The sequence below is a fragment of the Stigmatopora argus genome, chromosome 16 (assembly GCF_051989625.1).
Source record: "Stigmatopora argus isolate UIUO_Sarg chromosome 16, RoL_Sarg_1.0, whole genome shotgun sequence".
In the NCBI taxonomy this organism is placed as follows: domain Eukaryota; kingdom Metazoa; phylum Chordata; class Actinopteri; order Syngnathiformes; family Syngnathidae; genus Stigmatopora; species Stigmatopora argus.
This window is the reverse complement of record NC_135402.1, coordinates 11769352-11786278: the sequence shown is the minus strand read 5'-3', so window position 1 is coordinate 11786278 and position 16927 is coordinate 11769352. Positions and strand designations below refer to the sequence as shown.

Genomic DNA, 16927 nt, shown 5'->3' with positions numbered 1-16927 from the left:
AACAGTGGGAGTTGAAATAAATTGCAATCATGTTCAATAATTAATTTTAATAGCTGAAATTAAAATTAATTATTTTTGTGGCCAAAATTAAAATTGATATACTAAATTAATTTTTGGTACAATTTTTTTTCCAGGCCCTGTGTAAGTCTGTATGGCATAATTTTTTTAAATATATTGACTCATGAAACTAAATGAAGCTACCAAAATACTAGAGACAATTTTTAATATGACACTGCTTTCATTCAGCAATAGAAATCAAAATATACTGAAACAAATTTTCAGTATTTCTTGTAAACTGTTTCAAAGCTTTGGATTAGTTTGTAAAAAGCTTTTTTTTAAATTATCATTACTTTGTAGGTTTTCTAATTGTCTCTTTATGACACATTTCTACAACATTTTGCATTACTACACATAAAAAGAATTTTGCAATTATTGTCATCCTTTTTATATCCATGATGTTCACTAGCCAAAGGCAGAAACTTTGCTGTATCTTAATGGGCACTTAACACCAGAGGTAAAAAGTTCACAATGTATGTGAAAAATCTCAATTTTCTGTGCTGTAAGTAATGTCTAGAGCGGAACACCTCACTTTAAAAGTCATGTTACTATTTTGGCTCATGCCTAACCTTTGGCCTTCGCTGAGAGCACACCAGGCATCTCCTCTTATTGGCCACGTGAAGGGCTCTCATGGGTGCAAGGGAGGGGGGGCTTGCCAGTTACATGGTGCCTATGCTCATGCCGCTATAAAAACAGAGCAGAATGTCAAGCCGACCTTACTTTGGCTCGACCAGAGTGTGTACACAACTTAGAAGAACTGAGGGTCACATAAACTTGGTCTAACATGGCCGCCGCTCATCGCCTGGTTATCGTTCGTCACGGGGAGAGTGCCTGGAACCAAGAGAACCGTTTTTGCGGCTGGTTCGACGCTGATCTCAGCGAGAAGGGAGTGGAGGAAGCTACTCGGGGAGCCAAGGCCATCAAAGATGCAGGCCTCAAGTTCGACATCTGCTACACCTCCGTGCTCAAACGCGCCGTCAAAACCTTGTGGACCATCATGGAGGGCACAGACCAGATGTGGCTGCCGGTGATCCGTACGTGGCGTCTCAACGAGCGCCATTACGGAGGCCTCACCGGTCTCAATAAGGCAGAAACGGCCGCCAAGCACGGTGAGGAGCAGGTGAAGATCTGGCGCCGTTCCTTTGACATCCCACCTCCACCCATGGACAAGGACCACTCTTACCACTCCATCATCAGTGAGGTGATCAAAAAGAAAATTTAAACATGTTGAAATTGGTGTTTAACTCTTTGCTGGTACTTTAACTAACCTATAGTCCAGGCGATACAAGAACCTGAAGCCCGGTGAGCTGCCCACGTGCGAGTCTTTGAAAGACACCATTGCGCGCGCCCTACCTTTCTGGAACGAGGTCATCGCTCCCGAAATCAAAGCCGGAAAAAATGTCATCATTGCAGCCCATGGCAACAGCCTGCGAGGAATTGTCAAGCACCTTGAAGGTAAGCGTAAAGAAAAAAAACACTTATGCGTATCGGCCCAAGTCCATAAAGTGATGACTAAAGTAATTCTTGCAAACACACTGAGTCTGGGTGACAAAATAGTTTCACATGCACACAAACAAAGCCAGACACTCTCTTACAGTGCACATACTGTATATAAATAGCAGCCGAGGGATCAGGGACAGGAGAGGGTCATGAGCCTGGTTCCCGTTACAGTTGCGACCTTTATCTTGAAAGCTTTTGTGGAGTGGCCAGACAGACTTGCACATGCAGAAAGCCACCAGGTCCACACTTAAAGGTCACTTAATCCAATGTTGATTGCTGTAAGGAATTCAAAAAAAGAAATATGGTCAATGTGTGAAACCCGGGGTCTGGTTCAATGGGCGCACAAAGAGAACATGGAAACTGAGATTTGAACCTAGAACCTTGCAACAGTGAAGTAGAAACGCTTGTCCTCCATCCTATTATGTTGTAACAAGTATTGTGGCTAAACGTGTACATACTATACATTGTTTAGGAGAACGATGTCCGTTAAAACAGTGGTCCCCAACCACCGGTCCGTGGACCGGTACCGGTCAAAGAGCTACTTGGTGTGGGTTCGTCAGAGTAAAAAATATTAACGTTTTCAATCTCGCCCTCCTACTAGACATGAAAAATGTTTTCATAATAATAATAATAATAATAATAATTGCTATTATGGTTGGGACTTGTTTTTATTTCTGTTGTGGGTGTTATTCGGGCACTGACCCCACCCTCACACAGTTTTGTCTTAAGTTGTCACCCTCCCCATTAGGCGGTCTGCGAGAAAATAGATAGAGCTTTACCGGTCCGCGGTGAGAAAAAGGTTGTGGACCACTGCGTTAAAGAACATCAAGTTTCCATACCGCTCAACCCATTTGAAAAAAGGCCATCAAAACATTTACTCATTAATTTTCCTAATCGCTCATCCTTACAAGGTATGTGGGGGTGCTGGAGCCTATCCCAGTCAACTGTGGCCAATAGGCGGAGACACCCTTAATTGATTTCCAGCAGCCAGCCAGGAACATTGATACAGACAACTAATCAGTTATATCTCGGAATAATTAAAATGTCAAACCAGCTTTTGGGATGTGGTAGGAAACTGCAGTTCATGGAGAGCCCCCCGCAGCCACGGGGAGAAGTTGCATCAAATCATATTTCCGAGATCCCCGATATCCTGTGCGTACGAACAGTTAGAAGTGTAGCGATTAATTGCATTAAAAGCAATCGCATAAATCACTTGGAATTTAGTAACATTTTAGTTTCTGCATTAATACAAACATTGTGGCGTGCACTTTCACAGGCATGTCTGATGCTGCCATCATGGAGCTGAACCTGCCAACGGGTATTCCTATCGTGTACGAGCTGGATGCAAACCTAAAACCCATTAAACCCATGGCCTTCTTGGGTGATGAGGAGACCGTGAGGAAGGCCATGGAAGCTGTGGCTGCTCAAGGCAAAGTGAAGAAGTGAGCTCCTGAGAGGCAAACCCAAGAGAGACTGTGTCCTTACTCACTTCCCATCCTGAGGGACATTCATTTTGCAGTCCATTCCAACAAGAGTACATTTGGGTCTTGACAGGCTCACATTTTCTCTGGAGGATGACTCGTCAACTCAAGGAGACAAACAGGCCCCCAATCTACTGATCCATTCAACATGTGTACATAACTTCAGTTGTTCTAAGTTGTGGCCAAAACAATTTTACTGTGCGTCCCACCACCTTGATGCCACAAATAAAGAAACCAGGTTTTATATAAGCTTGCGTGTGGTTCTTTTTGCAAATCCAAAATAATGTAATGTCTCTTTCCACATTCTGTTCTTTAAATGACATTGTCTTTCTCATCTTTTGCTCCCAATTTATAAAGGTGAGCTATCAGCATACAGCAAATGGTGCAGTGGAATCTTATCCAGGACACTGAAATGAGGAGGGAGGAGTCATTGGGTTCAACATGGCAGCATTCCCATAATGCAGATACAAGTCAGATAACGGGTTTTAAACTGAATTACTGAACTGATTGTATTACCTAAAGGAGCATAAGCAGAAGAGTGAATTGAGCAGACACCCAGAAGTAAACAATAAAAGTATAGTTATTTACATAATCTAAACTAACTTTACCTCCTGTATCACCAGTACAAAAAAATGATTTTACATTTGGAGGAAATCCATTTCCCATCACACAGTAATGTATTATACAGTATATATTGACTACTGGGGCAGAAATAAGATGAAACCAAAAATCTGATGAGTCATACAGTGTTGAAATTTATTGGTAAAGGCAAATGGCAGAGGATGTTAATGGCTAAAGGGACCTACACGATTAAACACTGTACAGTGGAAGATGTTGAGATGACCTATTAAAGTTTCAGTGTTCTCACTCTACCTATAGGAGATAGAGAGAAAGATGAAGATTGATTTAGGGAGTCGGCAGTCTTCTAGCAAACAGTCATCTGCTTATGAATTTTAAATTGTCCTCAGAAGAGGCCTGTGAACATCAAAGGCTTTTTAGAATTCATAACGTATGTTTAGTGTCATAAGAAAAAGGCGTAAAGTATATTTCAGTTTAAATTTGCCATTCTTACATAAGTTAAAAACATGCAGTTTGCATTTTAGACAATGCCATTCATTCTGCAGTCAAAATTCATTTAGCATTTGGAGTTCTTTCATTGTGCTCTCGGGTGGTGGGGTTTGTTGGACTTGTGCGTGTAACATCCGATGTTTGCCTCCTGAAGGACTTGAAAAATCTCGGCAGAGACACTATCTTGTAACGATTTTTCTTATACGTCACTGCTTTGTGCGTCTCTTCTTTGGACTCCTCCACGTACACTGCAGCACTCGCCACATTCCTTTCTATGCTGTTCATCAACTCCCCCTGGCGGACATATAAATAGTATTGAAGTGATGTTGAAGCCAGATGGGTAGATAATTACCAGAAAAGACATCAATCATACCTGACTTTCCAGAAGCATTGCCATGTCGGCCAAGACGTCGTGGAGCTCTCTGATACTCGCCTCTAAGCGAATGATGTCCTCGTGACGAGATTTAATCTCATTCAGAGCCTTGCCCGAAATACAAGCGCCAGATTCGACAATCTGGAAAACATGAAGAGTTTAAGGCACTAGGCCTGGAAAAATCTACCTCCCCGTCCCAACACACGTCGCTACTCTCTTAAAATAATTGACTAATTGGCATTTTGCTATTTAAAAAAAACATAAATATATGACAAATTAGACCTGGGTTCAAATCCAGGTTGTTCCATCAGTGTAGAGTTTGCATGTTCTCCCCGGGGCCTGTGTAGGTTTTCGCCGGGTACTCCAGCTTCCTCCCACAGTCCAAAGACATGCATGATAGGCTGATTGGACACTCTAAATTGCCCATAGATATGAATGTGACCAAGAATGGTTGTCCATCTCCTTGTGCCCTATGATTGGCTGGCCACCAATTCAGGGTGTCCCCCGCATCTGGCCGGAAGTCAGCTGGGATAGGCTCCAGCACCCCCCGTGACACTAGTGAGGATAAAGCGGTTCAGAAAATGAGATGAGATCCGATATGACAAATTAAAAAAATGTTTCCTCAAAAGGCTGACAAAATGACCAAAGCAAATACATGCTTTGGTCATTTTGTCAGCCTTTTCAGGAAGCATTTTTTGATTTATGAAGTTTTTTTGAATGATTAAAATATGTACAATCTGCAGTTTGATTTTGATATTTGAGTGTGACAAACCAAAACTAAATGAACATAAAGTGAGATCGGTGCGTAGACAACATCTAACTGACATCAGATATGAAAACGGTCACACTGTGGCAGTTGAGCATCTCCTCCAACTCCTCATCCGTTGGCACTTTGTCCACTGTGAAAAGACCACAATAAATTAACCCTTCACAGTAATCCCTCGAATATCGCGGATAATGTAGACCAGACATGGCCACGATAATCGAAAAACCGCAAAGTAGGATCACCCCTATTATTCCTACTATACAATATGTTTTCGTACCTATACAGAAATACAAGTACACAAACACAAGTGTGAATGTCTTCCACTTGCGAGTTCCAGTCTGACTTTTGATATTTTAAGGAACTTTCTTTTTATGGTTAAGATAAAAAAAAACACGATGTACTGAAGCCGCGAATGTTGAAGCTGCGAAGTGGATCACAGTACAGTAATCCCTCGAATATCGCGGTTAACGTAGACCCGACATGTCCGCGATAATCGAAAAATCGCAAAGTAGGATCACCCCTATTATAAGTACCTTTTTTTTCTTCAGTGCTGAGTCCTAGTAGCAAGCGGAAGACAGGGGAGTGGCTTCTGCTTGCGAGTTTCAGCATGGATTTTCACATTTTTATGAACTTATTTTAAAAAAAAAAATAATTAATAGCAGAAAAAATCGCAAAGAAGTGAATTTCCGATAAGTGAAGTCACGATAATCGAGGGAAGAATGTATTGGGCAAGTGACGGAGACTGCATTGAGATGGAAATTGAAAACTCAAGATGGGAAATAATTAATTAAATAATAAATATTAATAAAAAAAATTCCACTACTTTTGGTAAAATCTTGTTTGAACAAAATGTTGCAATTTGGATCGGTTTCCATTTAACTAGGTAGATTTTTTTGGTATGAAGGTCAGTCATTTTTACGTCTCCATGGAGACAGACAAAACCAAAACTTACTTTTTTATTGTCAATTGTTTAGATCGCAATAACAGGGAGGGGCATGGTCAAAATTTCTGTGCTGATTTTTGGCATTTTCAGCCCAACAAAATGACTAATGTCTCAATGATATGGACTTGGGGAAAGTTTTATGGTTTTCCCTTCATGTAAATGGGTTCTAATTTTGGAAGTTAAAAAAAACAGTGAAGACATTACATTTGAGGTCATGTAGACCCCAGTCTTAAAGGGATGTGTATTGCTTCATATTTGGCGATATGATTTGTAGCACAATTAATTAATTATGATTAATCCCGATACTACATTTTAAGGCAATGATGGTGATTTTTTTACATCAATTTGGAGAAAACTAATCAAATTTGACATAAAGTACAGTGTACCTCAATATATGAGTGGCACGATCATACGAGAAATTTGAGATATGAGTAAAATTTCGGGCAAATATTTATCTTGAGATACGAGACAAATTTTGATCTACGAGCAGATTCCCTCGTGTAATGTGTCTCCGAGCACTGGGCGGAGCGTTGCATTTTTTCAGTGTTTTCCCCACCGTTAGTCATTGCGAATGGCGAGGCGATCGTTAATACGAGAATTATATATACTACTCGTTGGCAAGTGGCCGTGCGTTATCCTATTGTGAGGACATTTGTGTGCATAATTTTTGGTATATTTTGAAGGGAATACAAAAGCAAACTACCATCGATAGGTTGCATCTGAAACTCAGGGTGGAGGCGGGGCAAACAGAGCCAATCTGGCCGGGAGAAGAAAGGTATAAAAATGTAAAACAAAATTAGAATTAAGTTTAGTGTAAGGTTAGATTAAACTTAATTTTGAGTTAGTCTGCATCGTAATACATACAAGTTAATTTAAATTTGTTTATGTTATGTTACGAGTGTTGCCGTGCCAAAAGTCTCAACTGAAATAATCAAATTTGAACAAATACAAAATTAAAATAAATATATTCTGGCCCACAGTAACACTTTAGTTTAGATTCTTTTTTATGTATTTTTTAAAATTAATTTTATAGTATTTTACTCAGAGCCTGCCATTTGCAACATGTCATGTTTCAATGCCCCGACAGTGCTAAACGGCTAGGAGAGCTGGGCATGAACAATCACCGCCAATGCCAGCACTCAAATTAATAATGGATTGCACATTAAGTACCATCAGTGGCAGCCAATGAGTTAAATGAATGGCCTAAAAATGGTTAACAACATTCATGATTGTTTTTTCCTAGCAAAATAAAACAGCAAATGCAGAGGTAGTCCAGAAGATGGCGCCAAAGCAAGGCATCTAAATTGAATGGACTTTGGCTAGAGTACTCAAACAGGAAAAAGTAAGATTTTCAGGAAAAAACGTACATCAGGACCCCCAAAAAAGAAATAAATTATCAATAGTGAATATGTCAAGGACAATAATAACAATACAAATTCATTTATATTGGCAAAGATCTTAAAATTTTACCTTTGATCAAATTGAAGCCAGGTTGTTTACAGGGGTACTAGAGGTAAGATCAGGCCAAAAAAAATCTGACCTGAGCCCGCAGAATTAGCTTGATTGCAGGACCAAACCCGAAGCAAAACCGAAATTTCATATTTTATTTGTGAGGAGTCGAGACTCCCGAGTCGGGAGGAGGGGTGATTTATGATAACAGATTAAAGCCTGTCTTTTGTAACAAAATCTACCGTATTTTTCGGAGTGTAAGTCGAACCAGCCAAAAAAAAATCATAATTAAGAAGAAAAAAACATAAGTCACACTGGAGTACAAGTCGCATTTTGGGGGGAAATGTATTTAATGAAATCCAACTCCAAAAACGTACGTCATCGTGAAAGGCTATTTAAAATTAAAATAAAATAGAGAACAACAACAAGAATAACGTACCTGGTAAATGTCTGTCACAATGTAAAATATTAAGAGTCATTTAAATAACTATATCATAAGGAACATGCTAACAAGTTTACCAAAATATAAGTTTCACTCCAAATCATTAAATCCAACGAAATCTTCATCCTCTGTGTCACTTTTAAACAAATCCCCCAACTCGGGAGGTAGACGATGCGCCGCTTCCTCTTCTACGTTGCTTACGTCAGACTCATCGTCAGTCGCAGTTCCAATTATTCCAGCCTTTCTGAATCCCGACAGGATGGTTATGGTTGCCACTGACGCCCATGCTTTGTCGATCCATTCAATGACTTCCAGGAAAGTTGCATGGCGCATTCTCTCGGTTGCCGGGAAGCTGTGCTCTTCCTCCATCATCCACTGCTCCCACAGGTCACGCAAGACTGCCTTTAAGCTCCTATTTACGGAGATATCAAGTGGCTGGAGTATCCAAACTTCCTTTCTGCTGCTTGATTGCCATTTTCCGGCTACATATTTTACTATTTGCATCTTATAATCTGCAGAATACGATTTTCTTTTCGGTGCCATTTTTGTTCAGCCCATGTCAGTTGTTTTTTTTATAAATTAGCGGCATTGTTGAAATTACAGGAGGTGACGTTTGGATGCACTTGGTCCAAGTGACGTTTGGAAGTGGGGAATTTGCCAAACTAAAAGAAGCTTTTATAAACTCAACGGGACTTCAGGTCCTGTGCTGGATGTTGCGATGTGCTTGGACCGTCCAAGTGAATGTGAATGTTGTTCTTACGATCATGGACGGAGGACCCCAAAGCAGGCAAAAGCACAATCTGTGTGAGTGATTGTCTGTTTATTGAGAGCTTTCCAGAGATGGGCGAAGGTACTAGGTGAGCAGCGTAGGTGAGTCTTTAGTCCTAGTGAGGAGGTCTGTGATAAAGGGTTCCGTAGGGGTGTCCAGGGCGAAGGTACTATCCGTGCAATCGAGATCGTGGTCGTGGTCCGTCTTGTTGGTGCTGATTCACATAAGTCATAAAGATACTAAAGTCCATATATGGATTTTTTTAGCCATTCTAGCCAATCATACAGATTGATGTAGTCTTAGGTTGACAGGTATGTAATAATGATATAATAGTGTTAATAATTTCACACAAGTCGCACCTGAGGTTAAGTCGCAGCCCCGGCCAAACTATGAAAAACATTTATACTCCAAAAAATACGGTAAGTCAAACAAGACTGTATAAACATTTACATCTTTTATATGATAATATAGATGTTTCACGATTTCAAATGTTTAAATGCCTGCTGAGCGTTGAGGTGCCAGTCTTTTTGCTCTCGTAAGAGAGCAAAGCTCCACATTGACTACATCCAGCGAAGCCAACGCAAGTTTCTGTCGCATATTCAAAAATCCATTTGAAGCTTTTCCACAACTCACTCTTACAGTGGCGTGTTTGTCTTTTCAGTTCTCCTGTCTTTAGTTTATCCTTAGCTTCTTGCTTCTCCATATTGCAGAGGGGAAGATTATTAAGAAGGCGGCGCTCACGTGACGTGCGCAGAGCATGCTCTGGCTCTGCGGCTCCGCCTCCAATTGCAATTACATTACAGCGCCTTCTCTGTTTTATCCAAAATATTTTTTATAACAATTATTCCTTAGTTTAGTATCCACACATCGTTTCAGTATACATTTTTATAAGCATATATTTATTTATTTTTAAAGTCAGCGAGAGATCACACATCGTTTTAGTATACATTTTCTTTTTCAGCGAGAGAGAAGCCCGGCCTGACCTTAGCCGAACCCGAAGTAATGATTGACATTTTAGGCCCGATGGGTGGGGTTGGGCCGGGTTCGGGCTGGGGCTAAGGATCTCACCTCTAAGGGGTACCATAAAACCCTGAAATGTATGTTCATCCATTTTTCCCCTTTCAAATATGCATGGAAAGACAACTAGAAATAAGAGAGAAATGTCTCAGACTTACCAATCTGCAGCTGTCTCTGAATGCGGGCTTTGCATTTCTCTCTGAAGGCTACTTGTGTATTGTAGTGGCTTATCATGAGCTCAGAAAAGCAGCGCGTCAGGTGTGTGTGCTGGCACGGGGGACAACAGAAATCAAATTCAAGATATTATCGGGATGTGTTGACTATGAATGGGCGTTGTCTCCTGTTGCATGTACTAAATTGTTCTTCTTTGTTCAACAGTTTCATAAATATACTAGGGATGTCCTGATCCCATATTTTTGTACACGAGTTGAGTCCGAGTGACTTGAATTTTTCGGATCTGCCAGTCCCAATCAGATGTCTCCGAAACGTATTAAGGAGGAAAAAATACCTTGATGAAAAAGAAAAGCTGATCCAAATTCTTTCCCCAATTTGAACAAACCTATCCAACATTAAAGTGGTCCCTGAATTCAGCTGGGATAGGCTCCAGCACGCCCCGCAGCCCTTGTGAGGATAAGCGGTAAATCAAATGAATGAAAATAAACTTGTATGGAAAATAGTAGTCTTTTTAATCTTAATTTTCTTCACTTTTATGCTCTTTGTTTTGCAGTTTGTTTCACTGCTGTAAAAATACAGTACAATACTGTATTGTATATCTATTTTTTACCTCAGGATTATTTTTTTGTCTGTAGCCCTTCACTCTTTCACTGTCATAAGCAGTTGTAGAAATCAAATCAATTCCAATTGTAAAGGCTGGCATTGTTTCACTGCCATAGATGGCCATAGACGTCCAATTGAGTTTGACTGAGGCACCTGTCGCGATCGAATGATGCCACCACTCAAAACGAATTGGATGTCAATTGTTGACAATGGCAGCCAATGAGTTAATACTTAAAAATAAATACACCTGATTTTTTTTATCCAATTCTGATCCTATGACAATGATGTGATTAGGCCCGATTTCTGACATGATGATGATAATGATGGAGAATCTGGGACATCTCTAAAATACACAATTAAAAAGACTACACACCTGATTTTTCTTTATACGTTGCATCACTGAGGTACCATCGCCACAATCCACAGTGAAACCATCCCGCAATTCTAGTGAAAAACATACAAAGTAGATGTTTTAATAATGAGAAATGATGAAAAAGAGATGATGGGCAGGGAGAAATGTTTGTATAGTTTAGTAGTGTGACTCTGGTGATTTGTCACAGGACTCAGTTTCTTTGTTTTGCTACTGTGTTTGTTAAACAAATTAATGGTCAATTTAAAAACCAATGCAAGAATATGAAGGGGTGCAAAACACTGTTCACATAATTGTGAACAATAATGCATTTAATCCCAAAACAGCGACAATATAACTTAATGTAAACTCTAAAAGCCATACTGCAATCTAGAATACTAACCAAAATGATGTCTTTTATATGGGAGTTCAGTGATCTTCAGATACATCTAAATATTAGGATATTATTTAAATGTTCTCTTTCTAAAGTTAAATTCCAAAAGATCAGATTTGCTACTTATGAAACTATAACTTGACGCCTCCATGATTTTTTTCTTCTCAGCAACACGCTTATTTATTTATTAACTTATTGATGTCTAAAATGTATTTTCCCGTGTTCCTGTGTCTGTATTCTCACCCTCCTGTTACTGTGACAATGACATTTCCTGAATACTGGATGAATAAAGTTATCTAATCTAATCTAATCTGTCTTCCTTTTTAATCAACTAAGGAAATAACAATTTTCTTTTTATTTACTTGAATGGGCCTAGTTCCACTGAGTCATGTCAAAACCCACTCCGGTGTGTGTTAGTCATGGAGGAAAATAAAACTGCTGTACAGGAGCTGCTGGGGTGGTGGTCTTGTCGATATAAGATAAGGAGCCGTATTTGCTTAAAATTTAAGTTTTTGGGAACAGCTATAAAATATTTAAAAATAAACATCTAGCTTGTTGTAAAAATGTTATATGAACATAATTGGATGTATGTGTAGGTATGTGTACGGTAACATAAATATATACAGTGGTACCTCTACTTACGCAAGTATGAAATATTTAGGTTACAAAAAGCCTCAATAGGAAAATGTAGTTTCTACATATGAAAGAAATTCCAAGTTACAAAACAGGACATCTAAAAAACTCAAACCACCTCTTATAGCATCCTGTATTTTATCTTAATAATCGGATATAGGCCCTGTCATCATCAACAACAAAAGCCTAATTGTCATCACACCCAGAAACTGCGGTATGACGAAATTGGTAGTGCTTCTCCATAAGGTGCGTTTTCTCGGCAAAAGACCCAAATAAGTGATCATTTCGGACTCGCAATTTGGCATTCTGCCGTTATAGATACATCGCATCACCCCCCCCTTACCTCTCAATGTCTTTCACTTACATTCAGTCAGCCAGTAGGAGGCAGATCACCGCCCAAACGTCTTTTCATATTACCTCACCCCGAAGTTATTACACAGAAGGAATTGTGTGTTGCGTTACCGCAAGTTTAGAGTCCTGATGGATGTGGGGAAAACTGTCCGTAAGCCTATTTGTCCGTACTTTGTGGGACCTATAGCGTCTGCCAGAGGGCAGCAGCTGGAACAGATTGTGACCAGGGTGGTATGGGTCCCCGATGATGTCCCTGGCTCTGCTGAGGTAACGAGGGCTGGCAATGTCTTCCAGTGAGGGCATTTTTTTTTTAAATTGGAGATATAGTTGCTCTGCCATTGGCTATTAGCAGGGTAGCAGCCACCAGCAGAGTATGAGCGCGACCGTTGCAGGCACTTTTTTCTAGGACCATCACAGAGCCGCTACGGCGGTGAGTTCCTGATTTGTGTAACTTTGACCCTCGTTTCTTGCAGAGTTAATGCAGGTCATTATGGGCTAAAGAAAGTTATGGTGTGAGTGAAAAGATTCGTGTTGTTATCAAAGTGTTCACGAATGTTGCTATCACCCCGCTGTCCGAAGACAATGGTCGTTGGATTGATATTTCATCAAACATAACATAATTTTAAGCCGTGTGTTTATGTACGCGTTTACTCAGCTGCCAAACGTGTGCCTCCTCCTCCACTCAACAACGTACGCGCCCATCCACCCCAATGGAAAATGTCTTATTAATTTTAATGGCTTGAATATTTTCATTTTTTTGTGCTTCATACACTTTATTCATTGGTACACTTTTATTATTTTTAAAGGGTTTCTTGGGCAGCAGTGGCGGTCTGTGCATTTTGGGGTAGCGCCTTTTGCTATCGGAATCAATCCAACCCTCAAAAACTATTTTATGGCTATGAAACCTCTACAGCAGCTAAATTTGCTACACATAAAAAAATCATCAATAGTAACCTCGAAATCTGATTGGTTAAAAGCAACTGTCTTGTTTAATGCAGCAGAGCCCACAGAACTGATTGTGAAGGCTTTGAGGCAGATTTCTGATCCTGGCAACAAATAATGGCTAAATACTTCAATATGAAAACACATCTGGAAGCAGTGCAACCAGGGGGAAAAGCAATGAAAGGAAGCTAACAGACCATTTGGAATAATAAGTATTGATGGACAAAATATAATATATGATTCAGATATTTCTTAGGCCTGCAGAGAAGGCCTTGAAGGCCCTGACGGCCCGCCACTGTTAGGTAGTACAGACGCTCCCCTACTTACGAACGCAATTGGTTCCGAGCGATTGTTCATAAATTGAATTTGTTTGTAAGTTGATTCAGTGCTATATTTTGTATTATAATTTATGTTTAAGGCCGATATAAGTATATTGAAGGTTTATATAAGTGCATTTGTATGGTTAAGGCTTGTATAAGTAACACGCATTGGTTTGTACTGAAAAAAAAAAATTAATAAAATGGAGAGAATATGTACAGTACTGTAGAGAGAGAGAGAGAGAGAGAGAGAGAGAGAGAGAGAGAGAGAGAGAGAGAGAGAGAGAGAGAGAGAGAGATTTATGTATTAGAAACTGGCCAAAAGAAGCGACCTAATGACGATTGCAGTTTTCTTCTTTTTTTCATCATAAATGATGCGGTAGCACTGTATGGCATCATTCAATTGATTTGCAAACTTTGTGCAACGTTCAATATTTGGGTCCTGCTGCTCGATCTTTCTGTTTATAAATGGTACTGACGGTCGAACGATTCAATGCCCGTGAAACGCTCACCACTCTCACGCGCATCAAGCTTCGTTATTATGGCCACTCGTTTCAAATGAAATGGCTTGCCTCTTCCTTGCAACTCCCTCAATCGAAGCCTTTAGCTTTTTACCAACCATATTCAATATTGGATGCATGAGATATTTAATGATACAAATGAAAAAGGTTCTTTGCACACTGGAGATACATTCACGCACTTCCGCATTGCAACGAAGAAGGTAGATGCTGGGTGAGCTGAGCTCTCACAGCGCCAGGTGTCGGTATTAGCGGCGGAAAGAAGTACTACTCCGAAAAAGGCGCGAAATACAAAATTGGACTTGCGAACATTTTTGGACTTAAACGCAATTTGCAGACATGTTCGTATGTACCGTTGTTCGTAAGTTGAATGCTCGTAAGTAGGGGAGCGTCTGTATTGGGAACCATAGATGGGTGGAACAAATTACCTTTTTTCAAATGCGTCTCTATATACAAAAAAATCTAACTTACGGAAGCACTCCTCGAAGGAATTAATGATGCAAATAGAGGCACGACTGTATTTTAAAGAGGTATTTTTCTCCATAAACCAAAACATGCACCCACTTTTTAACATTGCTTGGAACACATTTGCATCAATCTGGATTTTGTTGTTCAACAGCTCCAGCTCATCTCTGCATTCTGAGAAAAGCACAATTAAATTATTATTATTATACAGTGCAGGTTGCTTCAATTACACTTTGTTGGATGTGTGCCTGACTCGTAGGACTATAAAAAGTGAATCATATTGCAAGCAACTAGCTATGAGTCTTTGAATTTGAATGTTAAATAATTGAGATGTAGCAAAATTGTGGTGACAAACACAAAATGACCCCTTACTTTTGTCGGGGTTTGAGGAAGCAAGAATACTAGTTTGTTTTTTCTCCATTTCTTCTACTTGACAAGACATCTTTTGTATGAGGGTCTTTAGTTCGCCTACCTGTAATCAACCAGAAGTTGTCAGGCCAGCCGGAGGCAAAATAAGACAAAAACTTGCTCAGCTGGAGACTTACCGCTTGGAAAAACTCCTCCATGATGACTTCACCGTTGGGTGCATTTGCCATAATGTCAAAAAAGCAGCCTTTGTTGTTGCTGAAAATAGCAAATAAATCCGTCTAAAAGGCCACCTGTTCCAGCTGGCAGGGACGCTAGATGCGAAAATGTTCTTCTTTTTTGGGACTCTTTTTTTTAATCCAGAGTTGACAGTCTTTAGAACCCGGAGTCAGTTTTATTGTGTGGACCACGACGTCGACAAGTGCTGTTACAAGCCAAGTTGGGCACACCTGCACACAGGCGAGTCACGTGAGCCCGCGGCCGCGACAAAAGGCAAACAAAGAAATTGGCTTCCTTCCGTCAACTACTTTGCATGGACAATGGGCCAAAGACGTACTATGGTAACTGTACACTAGATGGCGATCTTCCGCGAAGCATATTGAACACTCATACTGCCTACGTCACTCAACAGAGGTAAATTAAAAGGCGGGTTATTCTAAACTGGTTCTTGTCTCATCTCAACTCATTTTCTCAACCGCTTTATCCTCATCAGGGTCGCGAGGGGTGCTGGAGCCTATCCCATCTGACTCTTGGCCAGAGACGGTGGCCAGCCGATCGCAGAGCACAAGGAGACAGACAACCATTCACGCTCACACCTGTACGTAGGGGCAGTTTAGAGTGTCCAATCACCCTACCATGCAATTCTTTGGAATTTGGGAGGAAACCGGCGTACCCGGAGAAAGCCCGCGCAGGCCCAGGGAGAACATGCAAACTCCACACAGTTGTATGACCTGGATTTGAACCAGGACCCCAGAGCTATGAGGCCGACACGCTAGCCACTCGCACCACCAGGCCGCCCCCTAGCTGGTTCTTGTATTAAAAAAATAAAATAAAAAAGTAAAAAAGAAGTGGATGACATCACAGGGGTAAAGGTCAAAGCATAATAACGACGTTCATTCATTCATTTTGTGACACGCTTGTCCTTACGAGGGTCGCAGAGGGTGCTGGAGCCTATCCCAGCTATCTACGGGCACCAGGTGAGGGATGCCCTGAATCGGTGGCCAGCCAATTGCAGGGCACAAGTAGAAGGACAACCATTCATGCTCACATTCATACTTAGGGGCAATTTAGAGTGTTAAACCAAATTACCACACATGTCTTTGGAATGTTGGAAAAAAACGGAGTACCTGGAGAAAACCCACGCAGGCCCGGGGAGAACATGCAAATTCCAGACAGGTGGACCGACCTGGATTAGGACCCCGGCGCTGCGAGGCCGACGCGCTAACCACTCAATCCACCGGTCTTAACTAAAATATATCTTAATAAACTATGTGTGCTGGGGAAAAAGACTCGGACTTATTTGCTTCTAAGTAAAATAATGGTTGTCCATCTCCTTGTGACCTACGATCGGCTGGCCACCAGTTCAGGGTGTCCCCTGCCTCTGGCCGGAAGTCAGCTGGGATAGGCTCCAGCACCCCCCGTGACACTAGTGAGGATAAAGCAGTTCAGAAAATGAGAGGAGATATTATATATTTATTTTAAATGTGTGTTTCAGGGGCAGCCCGGTGGAGCAAGTGGTTAGCGTGTCGGCCTCACAGCTCCGGGGTCTTGGGTTCAAGCACCCCCGCGACCCTAATGAGGATAAAGCAGAGAATTGTCCAAAATGTCAGACAGAAAACATGGTGACTAATGCATTTCATGATGTTGCCACTAGGTGACAGAGCAGACCATCTAATGGGTGTGAATGTCGTTTTGCAAAAGGAGGCTGTGGATGCAAATTTAACATTCACC

At 40.8% G+C, this 16927-nt stretch overlaps 2 protein-coding genes across 2 annotated transcripts; one reads left to right on the top strand and one right to left on the bottom strand.

Moving 5' to 3' along the window:
- The first annotated feature begins 772 nt into the window (after positions 1 to 772).
- On the top strand, positions 773 to 3279 carry pgam2 (phosphoglycerate mutase 2 (muscle)). The gene is made up of 3 exons (XM_077622860.1): positions 773 to 1258; positions 1332 to 1512; positions 2834 to 3279. Exons 1-3 carry the CDS (start codon positions 842 to 844, stop codon positions 3001 to 3003), a joined length of 768 nt encoding a protein of 255 aa, XP_077478986.1. The 5' UTR covers positions 773 to 841; the 3' UTR covers positions 3004 to 3279.
- Positions 3280 to 3768: 489 nt separating this feature from the next.
- Positions 3769 to 15520, bottom strand: LOC144091384 (syntaxin-2-like). Its single transcript, XM_077623683.1, has 8 exons — positions 15157 to 15520; positions 14984 to 15083; positions 14711 to 14785; positions 11016 to 11086; positions 10024 to 10132; positions 5305 to 5378; positions 4480 to 4620; positions 3769 to 4400 (listed from the first exon to the last, which is right to left on the bottom strand). Exons 1-8 carry the CDS (start codon positions 15205 to 15207, stop codon positions 4170 to 4172), a joined length of 852 nt encoding a protein of 283 aa, XP_077479809.1. The 5' UTR covers positions 15208 to 15520; the 3' UTR covers positions 3769 to 4169.
- Between the last annotated feature and the right edge of the window lie 1407 nt (positions 15521 to 16927).